The 25,293-nt window shown below is 44.2% G+C and overlaps 2 protein-coding genes across 5 annotated transcripts in view; one reads left to right on the top strand and one right to left on the bottom strand.

Annotated features, from left to right (window-relative positions):
• The window catches only part of CIAPIN1 (cytokine induced apoptosis inhibitor 1), an 89,357-nt gene extending 77,285 nt beyond the window's left edge, over positions 1-12,072 (bottom strand). For 3 of the 4 annotated variants that reach the window (XM_073226012.1, XM_073226011.1, XM_037025489.2), the window contains exon 1: positions 11,935-12,072. The gene's annotated coding sequence lies outside the window, so the exon portion shown is untranslated. Of the gene's footprint in view, positions 1-11,509; positions 11,876-11,934 lie in introns of those variants that run through there. The other variant, XM_037025490.2, reaches the window with a different exon arrangement.
• COQ9 (coenzyme Q9) lies at positions 12,037-25,206 on the top strand. Its single transcript, XM_037025488.2, has 9 exons — positions 12,037-12,171; positions 15,621-15,789; positions 16,906-17,041; positions 20,389-20,531; positions 20,800-20,884; positions 22,402-22,506; positions 23,682-23,837; positions 24,143-24,196; positions 24,522-25,206. Exons 1-9 carry the CDS (start codon positions 12,099-12,101, stop codon positions 24,555-24,557), a joined length of 957 nt encoding a protein of 318 aa, XP_036881383.1. The 5' UTR covers positions 12,037-12,098; the 3' UTR covers positions 24,558-25,206.
• Positions 25,207-25,293: the final 87 nt, after the last annotated feature.

Here is a 25,293-nt window from a genome sequence, read left to right as displayed (position 1 = left end):
AATGAACCAGAACAAATAGTTCAAAAATTCATATGGAACCACCAAAGACCCCGAATAGCCAAAGCAATCCTGAGAAGGAAGAATAAAGTGGAGGGGGGATCTCCCTCCCCAACTTCAAGCTCTACTACAAAGCCACAGTAATCAAGACAATTTGGTATTGGCACAAGAACAGAGCCACAGACCAGTGGAACAGAATAGACTCCAAACATTAACCCAAACATATATGGCCAATTAATATATGATAAAGGAGCCATGGACATACAATAGGGAAATGACAGACTGGTAAAACTGGACAGCTACATGTAAGAGAATGAAACTGGATCACTGGATCACTGTCTAACCCCATACACAAAAGTAAATTCGAAATGGATCAAAGACCTGAATGTAAGTCATGAAACCATAAAACTCTTAGAAAAAAAATAGGCAAAAATCTCATGGACATAAACATGAATGACTTCTTCATGAATGTATCTCCCCAGGCAAGGGAAACAAAAGCAAAAATGAACAAGTGGGACTATATCAAGCTGAAAGCTTCTGTACAGCAAAGGACACCATCAATAGAACAAAAAGGTATCCTACAGTATGGGAGAATATATTCATAAATGACAGATCCGATAAAGTTGACATCCAAAATATATAAAGAGCTCACACACCTCAACAAACAAAAAGCAAATAATCCAATTAAAAAATGGGAAGAGGAGCTGAATAGACAGTTCTCTAAAGAAGAAATCTAGATGCCCAACAGGCACATGAAAAGATGCTCCACATCGCTAGTCATCAGAGAAATGCAAATTAAAACCACAATGAGATATCACCTCACACCAGTAAGGATCGCCATCATCGAAAAGACAAACAACAACAAATGTTGGCGAGGTTGTGGAGAAAGGGGAACCCTCCTACACTGCTGGTGGGAATGTAAATGAGTTCAACCATTGTGGAAAGCAGTATGGAGGTTCCTCAAAATGCTCAAAATAGAAATACCATTTGACCCAGGAATTCCACTTCTAGGAATTTACCCTAAGAATGCAGCATTTTGAAAAAGACAGATGCACCCCTATGTTTATCGCTGCACTATTTATAATAGCCAAGATATGGAAGCAACCTAAATGTCCATCACTAGATGAATGGATAAAGATGTGGTACATATACACAATGGAATATTACTCAGCCGTAAGAAAAAAACAGATTCTACCATTTGCAACAACATGGATGAAGCTAGAGGGTATTACGCTCAGTGAAATAAGCCAGGTGGAGAAAGACAAGTACCAAATGATTTCACTCATATGTGGAGTGTAAGAACAAAGGAAAACTGAAGGAACAAAACAGCAGCAGACTCACAGAACCCAAGAATGGACTAACAGTTACCAAAGGGAAAGGGACTGGGGAGGATGGGTGGGAAGGGAGGGATAAGGGAAAGGAAAAAGAAAGGGGGCATTGCGATTAGCATGTATAGTGTTGGGGGGCATGTGGAGGGCTGTGCAACACAGAGAAGACAAGTAGTGATTTTACAGCATCTTACTATGCAGATGGACAGTGACTGTGAAGGGGTATGTGTAGGGGACTTGGTGAAGGCAGGAGCCTAGTAAACATAATGTTCTTCATGTAATTGTAGATTAATGATACAAAAAAAATTTTTTTTAAAGCAATAGAAAAAAAAATTACAGAATGACATGCTTAGTGCTTGTCATCAGTTATCCCTAAGCCAAAAATCATTTACTTCTTCCTCATAACAGGAAGCCTCCCCCAATGATAGATAGCCCAGTGAGGCATGCTGCATTTTTTTTGTTTCACCTACATTGTCAAACCCTCACCCCCTCCAGTGCAGTCCACTGTCCATTCACGTAGTAAGATGTTACAGAATCATTAACTGTATTCTCTGTGCTGTACTACCTACCGTCCTGTGAACAACCTTTACTGTTATAGTGAATTACTGTGCCCTTTAATCCCCTTCTCCCTCACTACCGCCCACCTCTCCCCTCGGGTAAACACTAGTCCCTTCTTGATGTCTACAGTGTACTGCTATTTTGTTCCTCCTGTTTTGCTTTGTTTTTATACTAAACAAATAAGTGAGGCGCTCTACATTTATCTGTTTAGTGATAAGTCCATGAACCCCTTAAGTCACCCAGAGCTTGGTACTCAGAGGCTGAATGAACATCATCAACTTTCCCCAAACTTGTAGATCCTACAAATCCCTTGGGGGCATTTGTTAAAGTAAGATTTCTGGACTATACCCAGTTGTACTGAATTAACTCTCCAGGAGAAAGACCTGAGTACCTGATTTATTAACAAGCACCCTAAATGGCAAGTTTGGGAAATTACACCATTAAAAAAGGAGACAAACCAGGCGGAGCCAAGATGGCGGCGTGAGTAGAGCAGTGGAAATCTCCTCCCAAAAACACATAGAGCTATGAAAATATAACAAAGAAAAATCTTCCTAAAATAGAGACCACAGGACACAGGACAACATCCAGACCACATCCACACCTGCAAGAACCCAGCGCCTTGTGAAGGGGGTAAGATACAAGCCCCAGCCCGGCGGGACCCGAGCGCCCCTCCCCCCGGCTCCCGGCGGGTGGAGAGAAACCGGAGCGGTTTTTTTTTTGGCGAGCGCTTTTTGGAAGCCTTAGAGGGACGGGCCCCCGTTGCTGGGGAGGCAGGGTGGCGGGACCGGTGAGGAGGTGCCTGGGAACGGCGCCGGAGGACAAAGAATATCCCGCGTTTCTCCCTGCGAGACCTGGGGGCGGGTGCCTGAGACCGGTGCCTGTGGACGGAGGAGGTCGCGCGTTTTTCCCCTGTTTTTTTTTTTCTCTTTTGGGCGAGCGCATTTTGGAAGCCTTGAAGGGACGGGGACCCCAGTGCTAGGGAGGCACGGTGGCGGGACTGGTGAGCGGGTGGCTGGGACCGGCGCCTGAGGACAAAGAATATCCCCCGTTTTTCCCTGCGGGACCGGTGCGCGGGTGCCTGAGACCGGCACTTGAGGACAGAGGAAATCGCGCGTTTTTCCCCTTTTTTTTTCTCTTTTCTGCGAGTGCTTTTTGGAAGCCTAAAAGGGACAGGGACCCCGGTGCTAGGGAGGCAGGGCGGCGGGACTGGTGAGCGGGTGCCTGGGACCGGCACCTGAGGACAAAGAATATCCCGCATTTTTCCCTGTGGGACCGGTGGGTGGGTGCCTGAGACCAGCACCTGAGGACGGAAGAAATCGCGCGTTTTTCCCCTTTTTTTTCTCTCTTTTTGCTGAGTGCTTTTTGGAAGCCTTGAAGGGACAGGGACCCCGGTGCTAGGGAGGCAGGGCGGCGGGACTGGTAAGCGGGTGCGTGGGACCAGTGCCTGAGGACAAAGAATATTGAGCGTTCCTTCCCTGCGGGACCGGTGGGTGGGTGCTTTTTGGAAGCCTTGAAAGGACAGGGACCCTGGTGCTAGGGAGACAGGGCAGCAGGACCAGTGAGCGGGTGCCTGGGACCGGCACCTGAGGACAAAAAAAAAAAAAAAAAAAAAAATCGCTTGTTTTTTCCTTTTTTTTCCTTTTTTTTTTCTCTTTGTTTCTGTTCCCTCTCTCATTGTTGCTGCTGTTGTTTTGGTTTGGAGAGTGCTTTTTGGAAATCTTAAAGGGGCAGGACAGGTCACTTAGACCAGAAGCAGGGAATCTGGGGATCTCTGGGCACTCTAACCCCCTGGGCAGCAGGGAGCACAGAGGCCCCTTACGGAGATAAATAGTCTCCTGGCTGCTCCCCCTCCAACGGGGCTCCACCATTTTGGAGGAACAGCCCCAGCCAGGCCAAGCCCACAGCAACAGCGGAGATAAACCCCAAAGCAACTGGGCAGGAAGCAGAAGCCCTGTCTGCGCACAGCTGCCCAGCACAAGCCACTAGAGGTCGCTATTCTCCCAGGAAAAGGCTACAAACCAACAAGAAGGGAAGCTCTTCCAGCGGTCACTTGTACCAGCTCTGCAAACTATCTCTATCACCATGAAAAGGCAAAACTACAGGCAGACAAAGATCACAGAGACAACACCTGAGAAGGAGACAGACCTAACTAGTCCTCCTGAAAAAGAATTCAAAATAAAAATCATGAACATGCTGACAGAGATGCAGAAAAAAATGCAAGAGCAATGGGATGAGATGCAGAGAAAAATGCAAGAGCAGTGGGATGAGATGCAGAGAAAAATGCAAGAGCAGTGGGATGAAGTCCGGAAGGAGATCACAGATGTCAGGAAAGAGATCACAGAAGTGAAACAATCCCTGGAAGGATTTATAAGCAGAATGGATAAGATGCAAGAGGCCATTGAAGGAATAGAAGCCAGAGAACAGGAACGTATAGAAGCTGACAGAGAGAGAGATAAAAGGATCTCCAGGAATGAAACAACACTAAGAGAAATATGTGACCAATACAAAAGGAAAAACATTCGTATTATAGGGATACCAGAAGAGGAAGAAAGAGGAAAAGGGATAGAAAGTGTCTTTGAAGAAATAATTGCTGAAAACTTCCCCAAACTGGGGGAGGAAATAATCGAACAGACCATGGAATTATACAGAACCCCCAACAGAAAGGATCCAAGGAGGACAACACCAAGACACATAATAATTAAAATGGCAAGGATCAAGGACAAGGAAAGAGTTTTAAAGGCAGCTAGAGAGAAAAAGGTCACCTATAAAGGAAAACCAATCAGGCTAACATCAGACTTCTCAACAGAAACCCTACAGGCCAGAAGAGAATGGCATGATATACTTAATGCAATGAAACAGAAGGGCCTTGAACCAAGGATACTGTATCCAGCACGACTATCATTTAAATATGATGGTGGGATCAAACAATTCCCAGACAAGCAAAAGCTGAGGGAATTTGCTTCCCACAAACCACCTCTACAGGGCATCCTACAGGGACTGCTCTAGATGGGAGCACCCCTAAAAAGAGCACAGAACAAAACACACAACATATGAAGAATGGAGGAGGAGGAATAAGAAGGGAGAGAAGAAAAGACTCTCCAGACAGTGTATATAACAGCTCAATAAGCGAGCTAAGTTAGGCAGTAAGATACTAAAGAAGCTAACCTTGAACCTTTGGTAACCACGAATCTAAAGCCTGCAATGGCAATAAGTACATATCTTTCAATAGTCACCCTAAATGTAAATGGACTTAATGCACCAATCAAAAGACATAGAGTAATAGAATGGATAAAAAAGCAAGACCCATCTATATGCTGCTTACAAGAAACTCACCTTAAACCCAAAGATAAGCATAGACTAAAAGTCAAGGGATGGAAAAACATATTTCAGGCAAACAACAGTGAGAAGAAAGCAGGGGTTGCAGTACTAATATCAGACAAAATAGACTTCAAAACAAAGAAAGTAACAAGAGATAAAGAAGGCCACTACATAATGATAAAGGGCTTAGTCCAACAAGAGGATATAACCATTCTAAATATATATGCACCCAATACAGGAGCACCAGCATATGTGAAGCAAATACTAACAGAACTAAAGAGGGAAATAGACTGCAATGCATTCATTGTAGGAGACTTCAACACACCACTCACCCCAAAGGATAGATCCACCGGGCAGAAAATAAGTAAAGACACACAGGCACTGAACAACACACTAGAACAGATGGACCTAATAGACATCTATAGAACTTTACATCCAAAAGCAACAGGATATACATTCTTCTCAAGTGCACATGGAACATTCTCCAGAATAGACCACATACTAGCTCACAAAAAGAGCCTCAGTAAATTCCACAATATTGAAATTCTACCAACCAATTTTTCAGACCACAAAGGTATGAAAGTAGAAATAAATTCTACAAAGAAAACAAAAAGGCTCACAAACACATGGAGGCTTAACAACATGCTACTAAATAATCAATGGATCAATGAACAAATCAAAATAGAGATCAAGGAATATATAGAAACAAATGACAACAACAACACTAAGCCCCAACTTCTGTGGGATGCAGCGAAAGCAGTCTTAAGAGGAAAGTATATAGCAATCCAGGCACACTTGAAGAAGGAAGAACAATCCCAAATGAATAGTCTAACATCACAATTATTAAAACTGGAAAAAGAAGAACAAAGGAGGCCTAAAGTCAGCAGAAGGAGGGACATAATAAAGATCAGAGAAGAAATAAACAAAATTGAGAAGAATAAAACAATAGCAAAAATCAACGAAACCAAGAGCTGGTTCTTTGAGAAAATAAACAAAATAGATAAGCCTCTAGCCCAACTTATTAAGAGAAAAAGAGAGTCAACACAAATCAACATAATCAGAAATGAGAATGGAAAAATCACGACAGACTCCACAGAAATACAAAGAATTATTAAAGACTACTATGAAAACCTATATGCCAACAAGCTGGAAAACCTAGAAGAAATGGACAACTTCCTAGAAAAATACAACCTCCCAAGACTGACCAAGGAAGAAACACAAAAGTTAAACAAACCAATTACAAGCAAAGAAATTGAAACAGTAATCAAAAAACTACCCAAGAACAAAACCCCGGGGCCGGACGGATTTACCTCGGAATTTTATCAGACACACAGAGAAGACATAATACCCATTCTCCTTAAAGTGTTCCACAAAATAGAAGAAGAGGGAATACTCCCAAACTCATTCTATGAAGCCAACATCACCCTAATACCAAAACCAGGAAAAGACCCCACCAAAAAAGAAAATTACAGACCAATATCCCTGATGAATGTAGATGCAAAAATACTCAATAAAATATTAGCAAACAGAATTCAACAGTATATCAAAAGGATCATACACCATGACCAAGTGGGGTTCATCCCAGGGATGCAAGGATGGTACAACATTCGAAAATCCATCAACATCATCCACCACATCAACAAAAAGAAAGACAAAAACCACATGATCATCTCCATAGATGCTGAAAAAGCATTTGACAAAATTCAACATCCATTCATGATAAAAACTCTCAGCAAAATGGGAATAGAGGGCAAGTACCTCAACATAATAAAGGCCATATATGATAAACCCACAGCCAGCATTATACTGAACAGCGAGAAGCTGAAAGCATTTCCACTGAGATCGGGAACCAGACAGGGATGCCCACTCTCCCCACTGTTATTTAACATAGTACTGGAGGTCCTAGCCACGGCAATCAGACAAAACAAAGAAATACAAGGAATCCAGATTGGTAAAGAAGAAGTTAAACTGTCACTATTTGCAGATGATATGATACTGTACATAAAAAACCCTAAAGACTCCACTCCAAAACTACTAGAACTGATATCGGAATACAGCAAAGTTGCAGGATACAAAATCAACACACAGAAATCTGTAGCTTTCCTATACACTAACAACGAATCAATAGAAAGAGAAATCAGGAAAACAATTCCATTCACCATTGCATCAAAAAGAATAAAATACCTAGGAATAAACCTAACCAAGGAAGTGAAAGACTTATACTCTGAAAACTACAAGTCACTCTTAAGAGAAATTAAAGGGGACACTAATAAATGGAAACTCATCCCATGCTCATGGCTAGGAAGAATTAATATCGTCAAAATGGCCATCCTGCCGAAAGCAATATACAAATTTGATGCAATCCCTCTCAAATTACCAGCAACATTCTTCAATGAATTGGAACAAATAATTCAAAAATTCATATGGAAACACCAAAGACCCCGAATAGCCAAAGCAATCCTGAAAAAGAAGAATAAAGTAGGGGGGATCTCACTCCCCAACTTCAAGCTCTACTACAAAGCCATAGTAATCAAGACAATTTGGTACTGGCACAAGAACAGAGCCACAGACCAGTGGAACAGATTAGAGACCCCAGAAATTAACCCAAACATATATGGTCAATTAATATTTGATAAAGGAGCCATGGACATACAATGGCAAAATGACAGTCTCTTCAACAGATGGTGCTGGCAAAACTGGACAGCTACATGTAGGAGAATGAAACTGGACCATTGTCTAACCCCATATACAAAGGTAAACTCAAAATGGATCAAAGACCTGAATGTAAGTCACGAAACCATTAAACTCTTGGAAAAAAACATAGGCAAAAACCTCTTAGACATAAACATGAGTGATCTCTTCTTGAACATATCTCCCCGGGCAAGGAAAACAACAGCAAAAATGAGCAAGTGGGACTACATTAAGCTGAAAAGCTTCTGTACAGCGAAAGACACCATCAATAGAACAAAAAGGAACCCTACAGTATGGGAGAATATATTTGAAAATGACAGATCTGATAAAGGCTTGACGTCCAGAATATATAAAGAGCTCACACGCCTCAACAAACAAAAAACAAATAACCCAATTAAAAAATGGGCAGAGGAATTGAACAGACAGTTCTCCAAAAAAGAAATACAGATGGCCAAGAGACACATGAAAAGATGCTCCACATCGCTAATTATCAGAGAAATGCAAATTAAAACTACAATGAGGTATCACCTCACACCAGTAAGGATAGCTGCCATCCAAAAGACAAACAACAACAAATGTTGGCGAGGCTGTGGAGAAAGGGGAACCCTCCTACACTGCTGGTGGGAATGTAAATTAGTTCAACCATTGTGGAAAGCAGTATGGAGGTGCATCAAAATGCTCAAAACAGACCTACCATTTGACCCAGGAATTCCACTCCTAGGAATTTACCCTAAGAACGCAGCAATCAAGTTTGAGAAAGACAGATGCACTCCTATGTTTATCGCAGCACTATTTACAATAGCCAAGAATTGGAAGCAACCTAAATGTCCATCTGTAGATGAATGGATAAAGAAGATGTGGTACATATACACAATGGAATACTACTCAGCCATAAGAAGTGGAAAAATCCAACCATTTGCAGCAACATGGATGGAGCTGGAGAGTATTATGCTCAGTGAAATAAGCCAAGCGGAGAAAGAGAAATACCAAATGATTTCACTCATCTGAGGAGTATAGGAACAAAGGAAAAACTGAAGGAACAAAACAGCAGCAGAATTACAGAACCCAAAAATGGACTAACAGGTACCAAAGGGAAAGGAACTGGGGAGGATGGGTGGGCAGGGAGGGATAAGGGGGGGGAAGAAGAAGGGGGGTATTAAGATTAGCATGCATGGGGGGGAGGGAGAAAGGGGAGGGTGGGCTGCACAACACAGAGAGGACAAGTAGTGACTCTACCACATTTTGCTAAGCTGATGGACAGTAACCGTAATGGGGTTGTTAGGGGGGACCTGATATAGGGGAGAGCATAGTAAACATAGTATTCTTCATGTAAGGGTAGATTAAAAATTTAAAAAAAAAAAAAAAAAAAGAAAGAAAGAAAGAAAGAAAAGGGGATTACTCATTAACAGGATAAAACTATTGGTAAATCAAAGATCAACGCATGCTTTAAATATCCTTAATGTTGATCACTTAAAGGGTGTCAGATGATCAGCTATGGAGGTACTCTTTTCTGATAATATTCCTTTCTCTTAATTAAAAAAAAAAAAAAAAAAGCAATTACTGTGTGCTGACCTCCAATGAGTTCTGCACAGTGGTATAGAGGGCATGTCAAAGTGTGGGCAAAGGGTCTGTTTGTTTCTACGCAGAAGATCAAGGCCTAGCTTGGATACCCAGAAAATGAAATAAGATACGATATGAGGAGGAGCTTCCGGCATCAGCACTCTCTGGAGGACTCGTGCCGGGGGATGATCATCAAAAAGCCTCCCCAGGGATCCGGACGATGCTGCGGTTGTGGCTGCATCCAGCCCACCGTCTCCTGGACTTGCCATAAGAAGGAGGAGAGAGATGTCTAGGCTGGCATGTGCATACAGTGAGACAACGAATTTGACTGGATCTGTACTGTTGGAACTCAACCAGGAGTTGGGAGGGGTGCAAGTTGTAGCACCCCAAAATCTCATGACTATAGACTATCTATGGTTAAAAGAACATATGGGATGTGAACAGATCCCAGAAATGGGCTGCTTTAATTTGTCTGATGGTTCAAGTACAGTTGGAAAATATCCATCATATTACAGATAAATTTTCACAAATGCCGAGGGTGCCTAAATGGTTTTCTTGGCTTCACTGGAGATGGCTGGTAATTATAGATTTGCTTTGTTTATGTCACCGTATTCCTATTATGTTAATATGTGTGTGCAAATTAGTTAGTAGTTTAAAACCTATACATACTTAAGGTACTATACAAGAAGATATGTCAAAGAAATAATTAATCCTCCCAAGTTTCCTTCATATGCTACATCTATAGCTTTTCTTCTTCCTTCCTAATTACAAACCTTAAATAGAATTCGTGCCTCATATCGAATTTACCGAGTATCATAATTCCTCCAGGTGGTAAAGATACCTCGAGACAAGTGCTGGGCATAGAAGCCACAGGGCATAAATCTGCAAAGAAGTAAAAAGCTAACCTTTGCAAACAATATGGCATCTCTCTCACTTACCAACTTTACATTTCCCTGTATGGCCCCGGAAGATGACTGGTTAGCCAGAGACGGGTAAGATTCCTCAAGGGAGGAACAACCTAAGACAGGCACAGTCGCAGGGGGGCCATCAGGTGAGAATTTGGGGATCAACAGAGGTGAGGCTCAGAACCTCACCCCCCCTGCTTTGAGAGAAATCTTCTGCATCCGTGGATGTCTTGCTGCCCTTGTCTAGCCTGGATTAATACTTAGTCCATAGGCACACACCTGATCATCTGATCATCTACATTTGCCTTCTTACAGCACTAAACTATGTTTTCTACTTTTATCTTGCATCTACCTACCACTTCAGCATTTTATTAAAAATAAAAATAATAATAATAATAGGAGAAATGTGGGATCAACATATAAATCAAGTACAAAAATCAAATGAATATTCATATTTGACCTGATGGTTTATAGGTCATATTGCATGATCGAAACCGAAAGTTTCTGTGAATGCCCTTGTACTGTTCACCATGTAAGAATTTATTCACTCTGTAAGAATTCGTTCACCATGTAAGAACTTGTTCGTTATGCTTCAGAAGATTGGAGACTGACGAGAATTAGGCTTGAGATGGATTAATGATTGTACATTGAGCATTGACCCCCCTATACTGAATTTTATTGTTGTTAACAACCATTTGATCAATAAATATGAGAGATGCCCTCTCAAAAAAAAAAAAAAAAAAAAAAAAAAAAGGAGACAAACCCCAGATGGAGTCAGTTGTGCTAAGTCCATGTCACCAAAACCTAAGACCTAACACAACTGTAGTTTTGACCTCTCCAGGAATGTAATCTTATGCAACCAGTCTGGAATTTCCTGGTTAACCTTAATGAGGTATTTGCCTAACAGACCCCGTTTGTCCCCCAAAGGAAGGTGACCTTGTCTAAATAATCCTTTTTTCCATTTGTGACTTCTTTGTACCATTCCTCTGTTTTAAAAACCTTTCCTTTTCTGTAGCTCTTTGACGCTCCTTTGTACTTGCTAGATGGGATACTGCCCAGTTCGTGAACTGTTCAATAAAGCCAATTACACCTTTAAATTTTACTCGGTTGAATTTTTGTTACTTAATAAAGTAAGTTACTTCAACTTAACACCTTGGAGGTTCAGGTGGCCCCGAAGACGGAAACTTCAGTTTCTCCAATGTTTGAGAAGAGGGACTGAGGCCCAAGGTCACAACAGCTGGCTACTGGCAGAAGCCGATCTCAGAGCCAGGTCTCCTCCTCGTCAGCGCGCTGTCCCGGGGGCCTCACACCGATGCCGGCGGCGCCGAAGGCGAGGCAGCCCGGGAAGGGCACGAAGTCACAGCGCCAGGCGTCCAGGGCAGGCCGGGCCGGCCGGGAGCCTCACACCCATGTCCCCCAGCAAAAACCCGCCGTGGTCCCCAGGGAGGTGGCCATGGCTATGTTCCCACGGAGGGACAGGGCTGGGAATAGGAAATGAGAGTGTCTGGGGACGAGGCTGGACAGAGAGGGGACCTTTCGGGAGAGTTGGTCTCTCCTGCCACTAGAACGGCACTCACCTACGGCCCTGTGCTCGCTCCCGGCTTCGCCGCCGCTGCCTACTCCGCGCCTCGCGCCTATCGCGAGATGTCGAGGCTCCGACGACTCAGGGAGGGCGGAAGTGGCCGCGCCGAGCCCCGGTGCTGCCAGTCGCGGCGCGGTCGGCGGCGTGTCCGCTTCCAAAATGGCGGCGGCAGCGGTGACTGGCACGCTCGGCCGGGCGGGCTGGAGGCTCCTGCAGCTGCGGTGCCTGCCCGGTGAGGGGGCGGCCGAGCCGGCTAGCGGGAGGATCGGGGAGGGGGCACGAAGCCTCCCGGGCTGGGTGCGGGGCGGAAGAGGTCGTCTTGGTGGCCCGCAAGGTGAGGTGAAGGGCATTGGCGCTGAGCCGCCGGCGCCCCGGGCTTGAACGGGCCCCGCCTGGCTGGCTTCTGCGCCCCGTCTGGAACTGTAAGGGGCAGGAGCAGCCGGGCAGGGCCTGTCACTCCCATTTACTGGAGTTAACGGAGCCCCAGAGAGGGCGGTGGGTGCCCAGCGTCAGGCACCTCTTCAGTTGCGCACTGGCCGACTCCGTCCCATTTTCTTAAGTCCATTGCCAAGGCCCTGGGCCAGGACGGACGAAGTCGGAAGCAGCCGCAGAGAGCAACCAGTCCGTTGTTTCTTAAGTTAGTCATTTCCCTGCCACTTAAGTAATTCTGGGATATCCTCGTGCCCACCTGTATAGTTAGTATATTTGTTTATATGCTCGAGTTCTCAGAAATACATAGATGTTTACTTAAAAGAGAACACTTTATATTACTGCTATAAGCGGAAAATCAGTGTCACCTTCCATAAAGAGAATGTATGCATTGACACATTAACAAATGTAGAACTAAGAAATAAACATTCTCCTATAGCTTTTCTTCTTCCTTCCTAATTACAACCCTTAAATAGAATTCATGCCTCGTATCGAATTTACCGAGTATCATAATTCCTCCAAGTGGTAAAGATACCTCAAGACAAATGCTGGGCATAGAAGCCACAGGGCATAAATTTGCAAAGAAGTAAAAAGCCAACCTTTTCAAACAATACGGCCTCTCTCTCACTTACCAACTTTACATTTCCCTGTATGGCCCTGGAAGATGACTGGTTAGCCAGAGACGGGTAAGATTCCTCAAGGGAGGAACAACCTAAGACAGGCACAGTCGCAGGGGGGCCATCAGGTGAGAAATTGGGGATCAACAGAGGTGAGGCTTAGAACCTCACCCTCCTGTTTTGAGAGAAATCTTCTGCATCCGTGGATGTGTTGTTGCCCTTGTCTAGCTTAGATTAATACTTAGTCTACAGGCACACACCTGATCATCTACATTTGCTCTGTTACAGCACTAAACTATGTTTTCTACCTTTATCTTGCATCTACCTACGACTTCAGCATTTTATTAAAAATAATAATAATAATAAAGGGAGAAATGTGGGATCCACATATAAATCAAGTATAAAAATCAAACGAATATTCATATTTGACTTGATTGTTTATAGTTCATAATGCGTGATCAAAACTGAAAGCCTCTGTGATGACTGCCCTTGTACTGTTCACCATGTAAGAACTTATTCACTATGTAAGAATTTGTTCACCATGTAAGAACTTGTTCGTTATGCTTCAGAAGATTGGAGACTGACGAGAATTAGGCTTGGGGTGGATTAATGATTGTGCATTGAGCATTGACTCCCCTATACAGAATTTTATTGTTGTTAACCATTTGATCAATAAATATGAGAGATGCCCTCTCAAAAAATAATAATAATAATAATAATAGCTCATTGTGACAGGTATGGAAGCATTAGCCTAGCAGTAGGCCGATTACATCATCAAGCAGTTTAGGTTCGGGTGAGGATCGTAGCCATAGAACTTCCATTTTCCCCACAATATACAACTAGATAAGCAGTTGCAAAGCTCTGTTTGGCCAGTAACTATTCAAGACAGAATACGAACTATGGCTACTGGAAGTGCCAAATGCTCCAGTCCTTATCTGACTGCTCCCTTTCCATGGCCTTACAAAATGAGAGAACAGGGAAGATATTCACCAAAAAGAAACAGCGATACACATGTGGCTTATCCAGCAAGGCGAGTTCTTAGAACTAAGGTATTCTGGAGCTGATGGAAAGAGGAAACAGAGCAGCCCAACCAAGAGGAGAAAAACTTATAGTGCTGATTTCTGTTCTATAGAATGTATACTTGTGCCACAGCAATTGACCAAAAGGTACCAATCCCCACAAACAATAAAAATGATGATGATTTATAAAAAAAAGAAAGAAATATTCTCCTGTATTTCACTTCGAATCTTGTGAACTAAAGTGACTGCACAATTGTGCTTTGGGACCTCCCTCCTCTTCAAAGTTTTATGAATATTTGCTCCATTTTTTTCTGTACATAACTAAAATATTGATATTTTTATTCATACTATTTGTTTCTTATAAAATAATTGTTCCCTGAGTTATCCATAGATTTTTTTAAATGTGTGCCTTTTTGTTGTTTTTGTACAAAACTCCAATGTGTTAAATAAAAGTAGTGCTTATGACTGACCCAGAAATCTCATTTACCCAAGAGAAATGAAAACATATGTCCCCAAAAAGGTTTGTACAAACGTATTCATAGTTACCTTATTCATAATAGTTAACACTGAAACAGCCTAGTTGTCCATCAATAATGTTTCTTAATGGAATACAACTCAGCAATTAAAAGTGACAATGATTTACACAAAAATATAAGAAGCAAGAAGTCTTACACAAGAAGGTCATACTGTGTGATTCTATTTAGATGAAATTCTAGGACAGGCAAAAATAGGGTGAAACATTCAGAACAGTGTGGGTGGGGAATGACTGGGAAGGAACCTGAGGGAACATTGTGATGTTCTGTCTAGTTGGGGGTTCAGGCTATGCAAGTGAGTACATGTGTCAAAACTCAGAATTGGCACATTTGAGATTTGTGCATTTCATTGTGTATAACTGTCCCCTCTAAAAAAGAACAGGAAATAAATGCCAATGTCTCGTTAATGATACGTATGCTGAAATGTTTATAGAGGTGAATACTGAGGTCTGCAGTGAATGCATCAAAAAAGACAGATTGAGGAATGAAGGTGTGATGGATATATGATATGTAGATCCTAAGTGTTCATGCCACAATTCTTTCAACTTGTAGTTCAAAAGTTTTGATAATAAAATGTTGGGAAAGAAAAAAGTAGTATGAGCCTGCACTTTCCAAAGCAAATGGGATGTTGAAGCATAGCAGATGAGGAAACAGACACCATATAAACACTGAGTCAGTACTCAGACCTTCCAATTTTGTCCAGTGCTCTTGCCATAATATGTAAAACTTTTTGTTTTGGCTTCACAGCATTCATTGAGCAAATAGAGATCATTCCTCCTAATTTGCATATTATAAAATCATGTTCTTTGGGGTGAAGTGATTTGCCCATTACCACACAGTAACAATTGATAGAAACAGGCCTGGAAGCTGGGTCTTCTGTTCCCTGGCTTGTAATTTTGCCACCACCTCATGTCACAAGGTTGTCAGTTTACCCAAGATTTTTGTCTGGGCTGCAATATTTGCATAAATTCTGGAGTAGATTCTGCCCATGTTTCCCTCTTCCCTTGACTGCACGCCACTCTGGGTCTCAAAGGGTCTTCTTTGTTAAGTGTCCCTGACTGACCAGCCCAGTTTGTGTTTCAGTGTCCCGCTGCCGACCAGCCATGGCGCCACGTGCTTTCCATGCTTCAGCAATGCAGCTGAAGGCTTCAGATGAGCAGAAGCAGCAGTCTCCCCCCTCTTTTTCTCAGCAACATTCTGAGACACAGGGGGCAGGAAAACCCCACCCAGACTCGTCTCGTTCACCCCCCAGGTAGGCATCAGAACTGTAATCTGTTTCTGGCCATGTTGCATGCTTGGGTATATGTGTGCTGCCTCCCCTTTTTTCTTTTTATCCCCCTTCCACCTGCCATCATTTTTAAGGCTGTCTTTGAAGAGAACCTATTTTTTGTTGAAAATTGTGCCTGTACATTTTAAAACATCTAAACAATACGGAGTTCACAAAAATTAAGCAAAAATTACCAGAAGTCACTAACTCATCTATAACTGCTAACATTTTTACAAACACCCTTTTAGATGTTTCTCTAAGCTTATTTCATATATAAACCTGTGATGTAATAAATGACCAATTATACTATGCAGGCTGTTCAAGAACCCATTTTTTCACTCAGCATTACCTTTTTAATGTCTTTTCACAGTCTGTATTATTTTAATGGTTGTGTAATATTTCAACAAATGGCAGTGCCAAAATTTATTTAATTTATCTTTTACTGATGAATATTTAGATTTCCTTCACTGGTATGAAAATGTGATAAAGTGCATGATTCAGCAGTGGGAGAACTGAGTTTAAAGATGTGCATGTTTAATGTTTTGTTACATGTATGGGGCCAAATTGTCCTCCAGGAGGTAATAATAGTTTACATTTCCATTAGATGTTTTTTCTTTTTAATTTTGCCACTGAGACATTCCTCTAGCTCTGAAATTAGACTGTTCCTAGTCATTTTCTTGGTTCTCCTAATTAAAGTACTTTTTATTGCAATTCAGATATTTTTTGAGGGTCTGCTTTGTGCCAGGCCTTGTGAATAATATAACCATTGTCCCTGTCCTCATGGAGTTACAGTCTGATGCAAATACAGATAAGGAAACAGTGTGCTGAGGGCCGTGAACAAGGAAATTCAGGTGCTGCATTTGCCTTCTTATCACATGACCTCCTCATTCACTGGATCCCTTCTCTCAGTGACTGTATGAGGGGAGAAGAATGATATGATTTTTATTCTGTTGGCATTGAAACCAATACTGGTGCAAAAGTAAATGTTTTCCCAGCATGTGCTTAGGGGAGGCACAGAGCCTCTGGTTTGGGGTCAGGCAGCAGGCAGTGAGATGCGGTGTGCTGGCTCCATCCCCTTTCTCTCTGGGATTTGGGCCTCAGGTACACAGATCAGGGCGGTGAGGAGGAGGAGGACCATGAGAGTGAGGAGCAGCTGCAGCACCGCATCCTGACGGCAGCCCTGGAGTTCGTGCCTGCCCATGGGTGGACAGCAGAAGCAATCGCAGAAGGAGCCCAGGTGTGTCTACGGGAGACTGGGGCAGCCTGACCAAGATAGCTAGGAGGGAGTCATGCCAGCCAGAGGGCTTCATGCTTTCTTCTGGTCCCAGTCAGAGCCCCTCATTGCTATAGGATTTTCTAGAGGGATTTGATTTTTTCCAGTAGGATGAATATGGCTTTATTTTTTAATATAAAAAGAATATACCCTAGAGTTGGTTCTTGGGAATTAGGTTCTAAAGGCAACCCATTAGGCAAGGACTGCCTGTACTCAAAACTACCATATTTCATTGCATCTAAGATGCCATTGGTTGTAAGAAACACCATTATTTTATCACTATAAAAGAGAAAGTGCTACCTGCTAAACTAGGACACATCATCAGTTCAACACATCATCAACTCAGTTTCACTGATTTTTAAAACTCCCAAGAAGTCTCCACTGTGGCGACCAGCACACTTATTTGTCTCAATAAGACCAGCAGCATTTCCTCTTGCATTGGAACAGATTGCTGCTTTAGGTTAAGCAATAGGCTCATGTTTAGGCCAAGCTGTAGAGAATTCAAGCATAGCTAGGTACCATCCTACAAGAGGTCTGTGAGAACAGAGAATGAAGGAGCTACACTTCCCATCTCACTCTCACGGGGACATGGGATGGAAGTTGAGCATGTTTGAACACTGATGGGAAGAGTGCAGAAATGATGGTGACGGTTGACATATGAGAAAGAAGCAAAACCAAAAGCATGTGGTTCCTTGAAGGCAAGAACTATGACATCCAGAAAATAGGTGGCAGGTCTGGCCTTAGATGGATTGGGCCAGAGTTGGTGAAGACAGCTGCAGGTTTAGAGTCTAGAAGAACATTGAGGGAGTTCCCGGGGGCGGCTTCTGTTTTCTCTGAAGGAGGTGTGGTTGTTTTGTGAATCTAAAGTTAGGGAAGGATGGGAGGAGACAAAGGTAGCAGAGAAGGTGCAAAGGAATCATTACAGAAAGTGATGGAACAAGTGGAGGACAGACACGTAATGGGATTGTTTGGAAAAGTCTGATCATACTGCATATTCTGTGGTTAACTGGCTTTTTTACTCTAAATACCTTCATTCATAGTGGCCACATAATACCCGCTATATTGACTTGACCACAGTTGATAAATATTTGGGTTGTTTCCAATTTCTTAGTATTAAAAACCTATTTGTATGACATATTGAAGTGTCTTTCTGATTAGTCTCTTTAGGACAAGTTCCAAGAAGTGGAGTTGCTATTTCAGCGTGTGTATCAGTCAGGAGACAGACCACACTTGTTATTTGAATGGAGGAATTTAATACAAAGAATTGTTAGCTAAGTATAAAGTTGATAACCAGGCAACTGAAAAGATACAAAGCCCAGTCTAAGGTGCTATGGAGAGAGTGCCTGCAGGAAGGGCTTCCATCCCCAGGGCTAAGGGGACAAAGGGAAGCATTGGAATTATTAAAACTGGAAGCTTGAAGGAGTTTCCTTGTAGAGGTGAACTCAGCCCTCTGATGGGGAGGTGGTAGGCAGCTGGCACTGGTGTGTCAGGGTCCCTTGGGCTGGCACCTCACCTCTGGGGCTAGGAATAGTGTTGGTGCAGTTGGGAGGGCAGGGAGAGAACGGTGTGGCTTGATGAAAGTAGGCTGGCAAGTGTTGAGAAAAATTCAGACTGGGTTCAGCCACTGCCCCACTGCCAGGGGAGGGAAGGGCTGCTGGTGGGTGAAGCAGCATTGCTGGGCTGACACTCCCAGAAGCCACTAGTGGATGGGAAGTAAACAAGTGTCTCCCTCTTCCAGCCTTGCAGTCTCCCTCTGACACAACTGGCAGAGCTCCTGGCTTCACAAATGGGGTTTGCAGAGGCCTGCCTAGCATCACAAAACTGAGAATAGGAGGGTAGGTTTGGAACTGAGAGATAGTAACTCAGTAACTGGCCCAGAGAGAGGGCGTATTTTTTTTTATTAAGGTATCATTGATATACTCTCTAATGAAAGTTTCACATGAAAAACGCTGGTCACTACATTCACCCGTATTATCAAGTACCCCCCCACACCCCCTTATGCTCACTGTCCATCAGCATAGTAAGATGTCACAGAGTCACTACCTGTCTTCCCGTGACCCCACACACACCATGTGTGCCAATCATAATGCCCCTCAATCCCCTTCTCCCTCCCTCCCCACCCCTCCCCTTTGGTAACTGCTAGTCCCTTGGAGTCTGTGAGTCTGCTGCTGTTCCTTCAGTTTTGTTTCATTGTTATGCTCCACAAAGGGAAATCATTTGGTACTTGTCTTTCTCCACCTGTATTTTTTAAGTTCTTGTTATGTACGTATTAGAGGCAATATAGCCTGATGGTTAGGAGCTTTAAGCCTCAGTTTTCTCATCTGTAGAATGTGGATGATGATCTTCCCGGCTGGAGTTGCTGTGAGGCTGCAACTCTGTGGCTGTTGCGAATACTGCCAAATTGCCCTCTGTAAAGGCTGTGTAGCTCCACCGGAGAGAAGTGCCGTCCCCACTCCCAAGAGTGGGACTTCGTAGTTAGTAATCCTTTTGTTCCTTTTCTGCCCTCTGTCCCTGCTGCTGTCAGGGTTCTGGCACCAGTACATGCTCAGTGACTGCCATTTGTCAGGACTAACAAAGATCTTCATGGTTTTGTTAACTCCTTAGCAACTCCTTAAGAAGAGTTTTTTTTTGTTTTTTTCTTAATAACCGAGAAACCTGATTTCTGAGAGATTTAGATTAAAGGAATTGGTGAGGAAGAGAGTCATTTTCTCTTTCTGAGCCCCTTTTTATATACATCAAGACTCCAGGTTCTAAATGTCAGAACTCGATTCTAATTGGCTCAAGCAAGAAAGGGAGTGTTTTGGCTCCTGTGGTTACAGAGAAGCCTGGAAGTAGCTCAGCCCTGGCATGATGTTCTTCGGTTGTGCTGCTGGCACTATCTCTACGTCGTAGTGGCTTTGCTTTCCTCTCTGTGAGCTTCATTCTCAGCAGGGACTTCCCAGGCAGGACTAAAAATGGCTCAGCAGCCCCAGTGGCAAGAAAGCATCTCTTTCCCATCAGCACTGGCAGAAGTCCAGAGGTGGCCTCGCAGGGCCTGGATTTGATCAAGTGCACAACCCTGAGCTGCCTGCTGTGGGCTCGTTATCCAAGTCTGGATCCTGTGCTTTGCAACACATCAGGGGACTTGATGGAGTGTGGAGGGACTGGTGGTCAGCTCCGCCCAGATCACATGCACCAAGAGTGAAGAGCTGGGGGTGTCCCCCTGGAAATTAAGCTGCTTATACTTGAAGAAGAGGAGCTAGTGATGAGCAGGCAACAAGTGTCCACTGCATTTGCCCTCACTTTTCTGTCTCTCCTCTCCCCTTTTATAGTCTCTGGGTCTCTCCAGTGCAGCAGCCAGCATGTTTGGAAATGATGGCAGTGAGCTGATACTGCATTTTGTGACCCAGTGCAACACTCGGCTCACCCATGTGCTGGAAGAGGAACAGAAGCTGGTACAGCTGGGCCAGGCAGAGTAAGTCCTATGGCATTATTGCTCAGGGTGGCAGCTAAGGATCAGGAGAATCAGGCCCCACAGTTATTCCCAGGCCAATCCAAGCAGAACCAAGAAAGAGTAGATTGAGCAGCCTTGCTGCTTTGATGGGACTGAAATGCAGCTTCCTGTCTCCGACAGCTGTAGTCGTCAGGTGCTGGGGATGTCCTGCCTAGGGCTGAGTAACCAGTATAGCACTGAGCCCATGCCTTTGACCCAGAGACACACTATTTTCTTTTCCCTCTTCCAGGAAGAGGAAGACAGACCAGTTCCTGAGGGATGCAGTGGAAACCAGACTGAGAATGCTGATTCCGTACATTGAGCACTGGCCCCGGGTACAGAGTCCAAATCTAGGCTCCAGGGCAATAGCGTATTAATATTTATAATTCTCAGGACCTTTCACTTAGTGGATCTTGCATACTATTCGGAAGTTTTCTCCTTAAGTTCCACAAACCCAGAGATACTTCCATGCACTTAGCTAGAGCTAAGTTTCAAAGTTGGGAGTGCCAAAGAGTAACTCCGAGCCATCTGTATCTTAGTTTCTGGAAATGTGAGTGGCCTGAGTACCAGATCACATCTCAGGTGGGGCTAGTGGCCCAAGTGTGCCTCCAGGTCTTCAGTGAGGAGGAATCCATGAAGGAGATTTGAAAAGTGAGATTGTATTGACCATTGTCATTACAGGCCTGTTGTGTTCTAGCTTTCAGAGGACTGGGACTTTTTCATATTGCCACTATGATGCTTGAGAATTAGAATATTCATTCCAAGGACATTCCACCCTCTCCCCTGCCTCCCACCTTTTCTAAAGCTTCCTTTTTCCTATTTCAAAGCATGTCACAGCATGGGCCTTTCTGTCAGTTAAGAAAGCAGAGTCAAAGCACATCAGAAATGGGAGGAATGCAGAGATTCTCTAGTGTCCTCTGCCCAGCTGGGAGATCTATCGCACATGTACTTTCAGCCAGTCAGTTTGTAGACATCAGAACACCTGTAGTATGCCTGATCCCAGGCTGGGTGTGAAGGGAGTACAGTGAGAGTCAAATCCCACCCCCTGCCTGTGCTTGGCACATTTGTTTTGCAGACCTGTGGCCTTGGCTTATTTCAGCTTGCAGTTAAAGCAGTGGAAGTGCATGTGTTGGGCCCTGGAGACCTCCTGATTCAGCACATTTCCTTCTGGGCTGCTTCCATAGGAGAAAACTTTCCAGCCAATCCAGGACCTCTCTGACCAGCTCCCACAGACCACAGCCAGTGGATTTTAGAGTTGATAAAATGGCAAGACTTTGTACTGTTAGTAGTTAAGGTTTACTAATGGAAGCATCTCTGGGTTGTGCCACTGCTTGTATTAGTTGAAGGATTTAGAGTTTCAGGTAACAGAAATCATCTTGAGTTCAGCAAAAGCAAAACAAAACAAAACAGGAATTTACTATGAGGCTGCAGTGGGGCATCAAGGCCAGGAATATTACTGGGTCCTGGGGAGTGGCCTAGGATTTGGACCTTGAAACCGACCCCCAACTCCCCTCTTATCTCTGCTTCCTCCATGTTCAGAATGAGTGCCTGCTCCCATCCTTGCTCTCAGTACTCTTAGAGAGACCAGGCTAGACCCTCTGGCTGCACTCTTAAGTCTACATGCTAGGGACTGAGAAGGTAATTGGGCCAGCTGAGAATTGGGGCTGCCCCTGGCTCCCGTCAGCTGTAGTCAGGGTGGGTAGCTGCTGGGAGCTCATCCCAGTGGGTGGAGATGGTGGCTCTCAGTGAGAGCTTGGCAGGCCCCTTACATACCTCTGGAGAGGTAAGGCACCAATCGCCCATGTACCGTTAGCTGGGTTCGGTACCTATTCCTCTGTCATTCTTTCCTCAGGCCCTCAGCATACTCATGCTCCCTCCCAACATCCCATCCAGCCTGAGCCTGCTTACCAGCATGGTGGATGACATGTGGCATTACGCTGGGGACCAGTCCACTGACGTGAGTGCTTTCTGCAAACCCACAGGATACCAAAAAAGGCTTGGGAAGAAATCTGTGAAATTCCTTACATCAGGGGGCCTGCAGTGTCATTCCCTTCTTGGAAAGGAGAGACTAAGGTATAAGGAAAGTCCCTCAACAAGGCACAGTGGGATCTGTGTCTGCATTCAGGGATCAGCACTCTAGCCACAAATTCCTTCCAGCATATGGAAGGCCTTGTGATTGGGCTGTCATTTAATGATCATTTTCCCCTCAGTCTCCTAAGATTAAGATTCTGCAGCAGACTCTCAGTGTGTGTGTTTCATGGGACAAATTTTTTTTTAAATGCCATGGAGACACCCATTGCTTTAAAAAGAAACTCCCTTCCCCCAGCCCATCTTGGCCTGCTTTGCTAAGAGATCAATAAGCCTTTAAACACTCACAGGAAAGAATCTGACTTGTTAATGCTATCATATTTTTGGTAGGAAACTTATAAAAAATATACCTTCATAAAAGAAATTAATATGTGATGGTATTTTGTGGAATCCAGGATGAGGAGGCAAAGAGACTCCTACCATTGCTCTAACAAAGCACTTTAATAAACTTTCCCCATGCGGGAATACACCACCAACAGAGATGGTAGGAAAATGAAATTAGAAAGCAAAGAAATTAAAGGAATAAAACATGAAACAGCTGAGCTAGTGCTCTGAAGAATAGTTTGCCAGGACAGTCAGAAGTTGCTGAGTTGAATGCTCAGCTCTTCTCAGGTATTTCTAATCTGTCCACGATTGCATCTCAGCCCTCACATAATACAACAAGTTTTGGTCATAACTGGCTGACCACAGAGCCTCCCTAAGAACTTAGATGTCCTAAGACAGTCATTTCACAGACTTGATATAGCAAAATCACCTGGGATGCTCATTAAACATCCAGATTCCTGACACTTTGTTCATATCTACTGACCCTAAATGAGAGAGGTTGGGCCCAGGAGCTTACAGTTTAATCTCCCAGATAATTCTGATGCCCACCCAAGTTCCGGAACAGTATTGTTGTACAGAGGGCCATAGGTACCTGTGAAGGAAAGAAGAAACCAGGCGGAAGCCTCTGAGTGCCCACAGCTTTGCGTAGGAACTACCCCACACTTGCCCCAGCCCACGGCAGTAATGGTGACCCACCTTCCTGCGCTGGTTTCTGTGCAGTTTAACTGGTACACCCGCCGAGCTGTGCTGGCTGGCATCTACAACACAACAGAGCTGGTGATGATGCAGGACTCCTCCCCAGACTTTGAGGACACTTGGCGCTTTCTGGAAAACCGGATTAATGATGCAATGAACATGGGCCACACAGCCAAGCAGGTAGGTGGGACTAATCATTTGGGAAGCCCCCTTACTAGGTACAGTGCCCTCCTTGGACCAAAGCTGGTCACTCATCTGTTCTCTTGCTCCCCTTTGGCCTCAGTTGACAGTCCTGAGGACAGCCCTTCCCTGAGAGCCTCACTTGCCCTATTTGTGGTGGTGGTGTCCATAGGCTGTTCTTCTAGTACACAGGGCCCTCTTGACTCCACCTGTTGAGGCTCATAGGTCTCCTGATTTGTGCTACCTGTTTGACCTTTGAGCTTCTGTTGGGGGGTTTATGAGAACCTGACTTTTACTCCTTCTAGATGAAGTCTACTGGAGAGGCACTGGTGCAAGGACTCATGGGTGCAGCTGTGACAGTAAGTTCTGCCCCGCTCACCTCTGCTCTCCCCCTCATCCCATTCCTGCCCTGTAATCCTTACAGCATGTCATTAACCCAAAAGCCTTATACTGGAAAGCTACTAATAAGACTGACAGTGGTTCAGCTCCAGTCTCTTTGTCCCAAATAACCCACCTCTTTATTTTTTGCTGGCATTAAGAAACATCACTGGCTCCCGGGACCCTTATATGTCAGATCTGGATACCATAGCCATGCCTGCCACCTTGAAAATCCTGATCTTCCTATTGGAGTCTGAGAGGCAGGGCAAGGCCTCATCATTCTCTCTCTTTCCGTCCCTGTATCAGCTCAAGAACTTGACAGGTCTAAACCAGCGCCGGTGAGCAGGAAGCTGTGTAAGCTAGAGTCCCCAGAAGAAACCCACAGATATATTTAAAGGGCTTTGAAAAGTATGGAGTGCCATCCACGGAACAGGGTATTAATGAGAAAACACTGAAGGACTCCTGAATCACCACCTGGAAACCACGGGCACTTGATGATACAGTTATAGCCCAGGACTGGGCCACATCTTCACTTCTAAATACTGGGCCAGGCCTCTTGATGCCTTTCTGCATTGCAGTGTGATTGAAAAATGAGGCTCTCATCAAAACATTCAAGCTACAGAAACCCAGCTCGTCCTTTTCATGGTCCCCCGAGCACCTTGATCATGTCTTAACCTTCATAGAGATGTTGTCTGGGGCTCCCAAGTCAGAGTCAGGGTCTGAGCCACCACAAGGTGGCAGCTCATCCCCCACACAGCACAGACTTGCGCACACAGGCTTGCAGCTCCTTCCCTCTCTGGTGTCCTGAAATGCTGCGCCTGGGAACCTCCTGAAAGCTGCCTCACCTGAGACAGGGACCTACTGGACGTTGGTGCTCAGCCTGGCCAGAGGTGTGATCCCAGGCCCTGTGTCACCTTACACCAGCGTGTGTTGCAGCATTATTAGTGAACCTAGAATCTGTAAAAATAATAATAATATGTTTGAAACAGTTTTCTGTTGTGTAGCTAATTTCCATATAGACCATAGGGGGCATCCAAGACCACAGAGGGAGGAACAGTGTTGTGGAAAAGGCTTGAGG

This window comes from Manis javanica, chromosome 17 (assembly GCF_040802235.1).
Source record: "Manis javanica isolate MJ-LG chromosome 17, MJ_LKY, whole genome shotgun sequence".
Lineage (NCBI taxonomy): Eukaryota > Metazoa > Chordata > Mammalia > Pholidota > Manidae > Manis > Manis javanica.
Note: the sequence above shows the minus strand (reverse complement) of the source record. Positions and strands in the feature narration are given on the sequence as shown.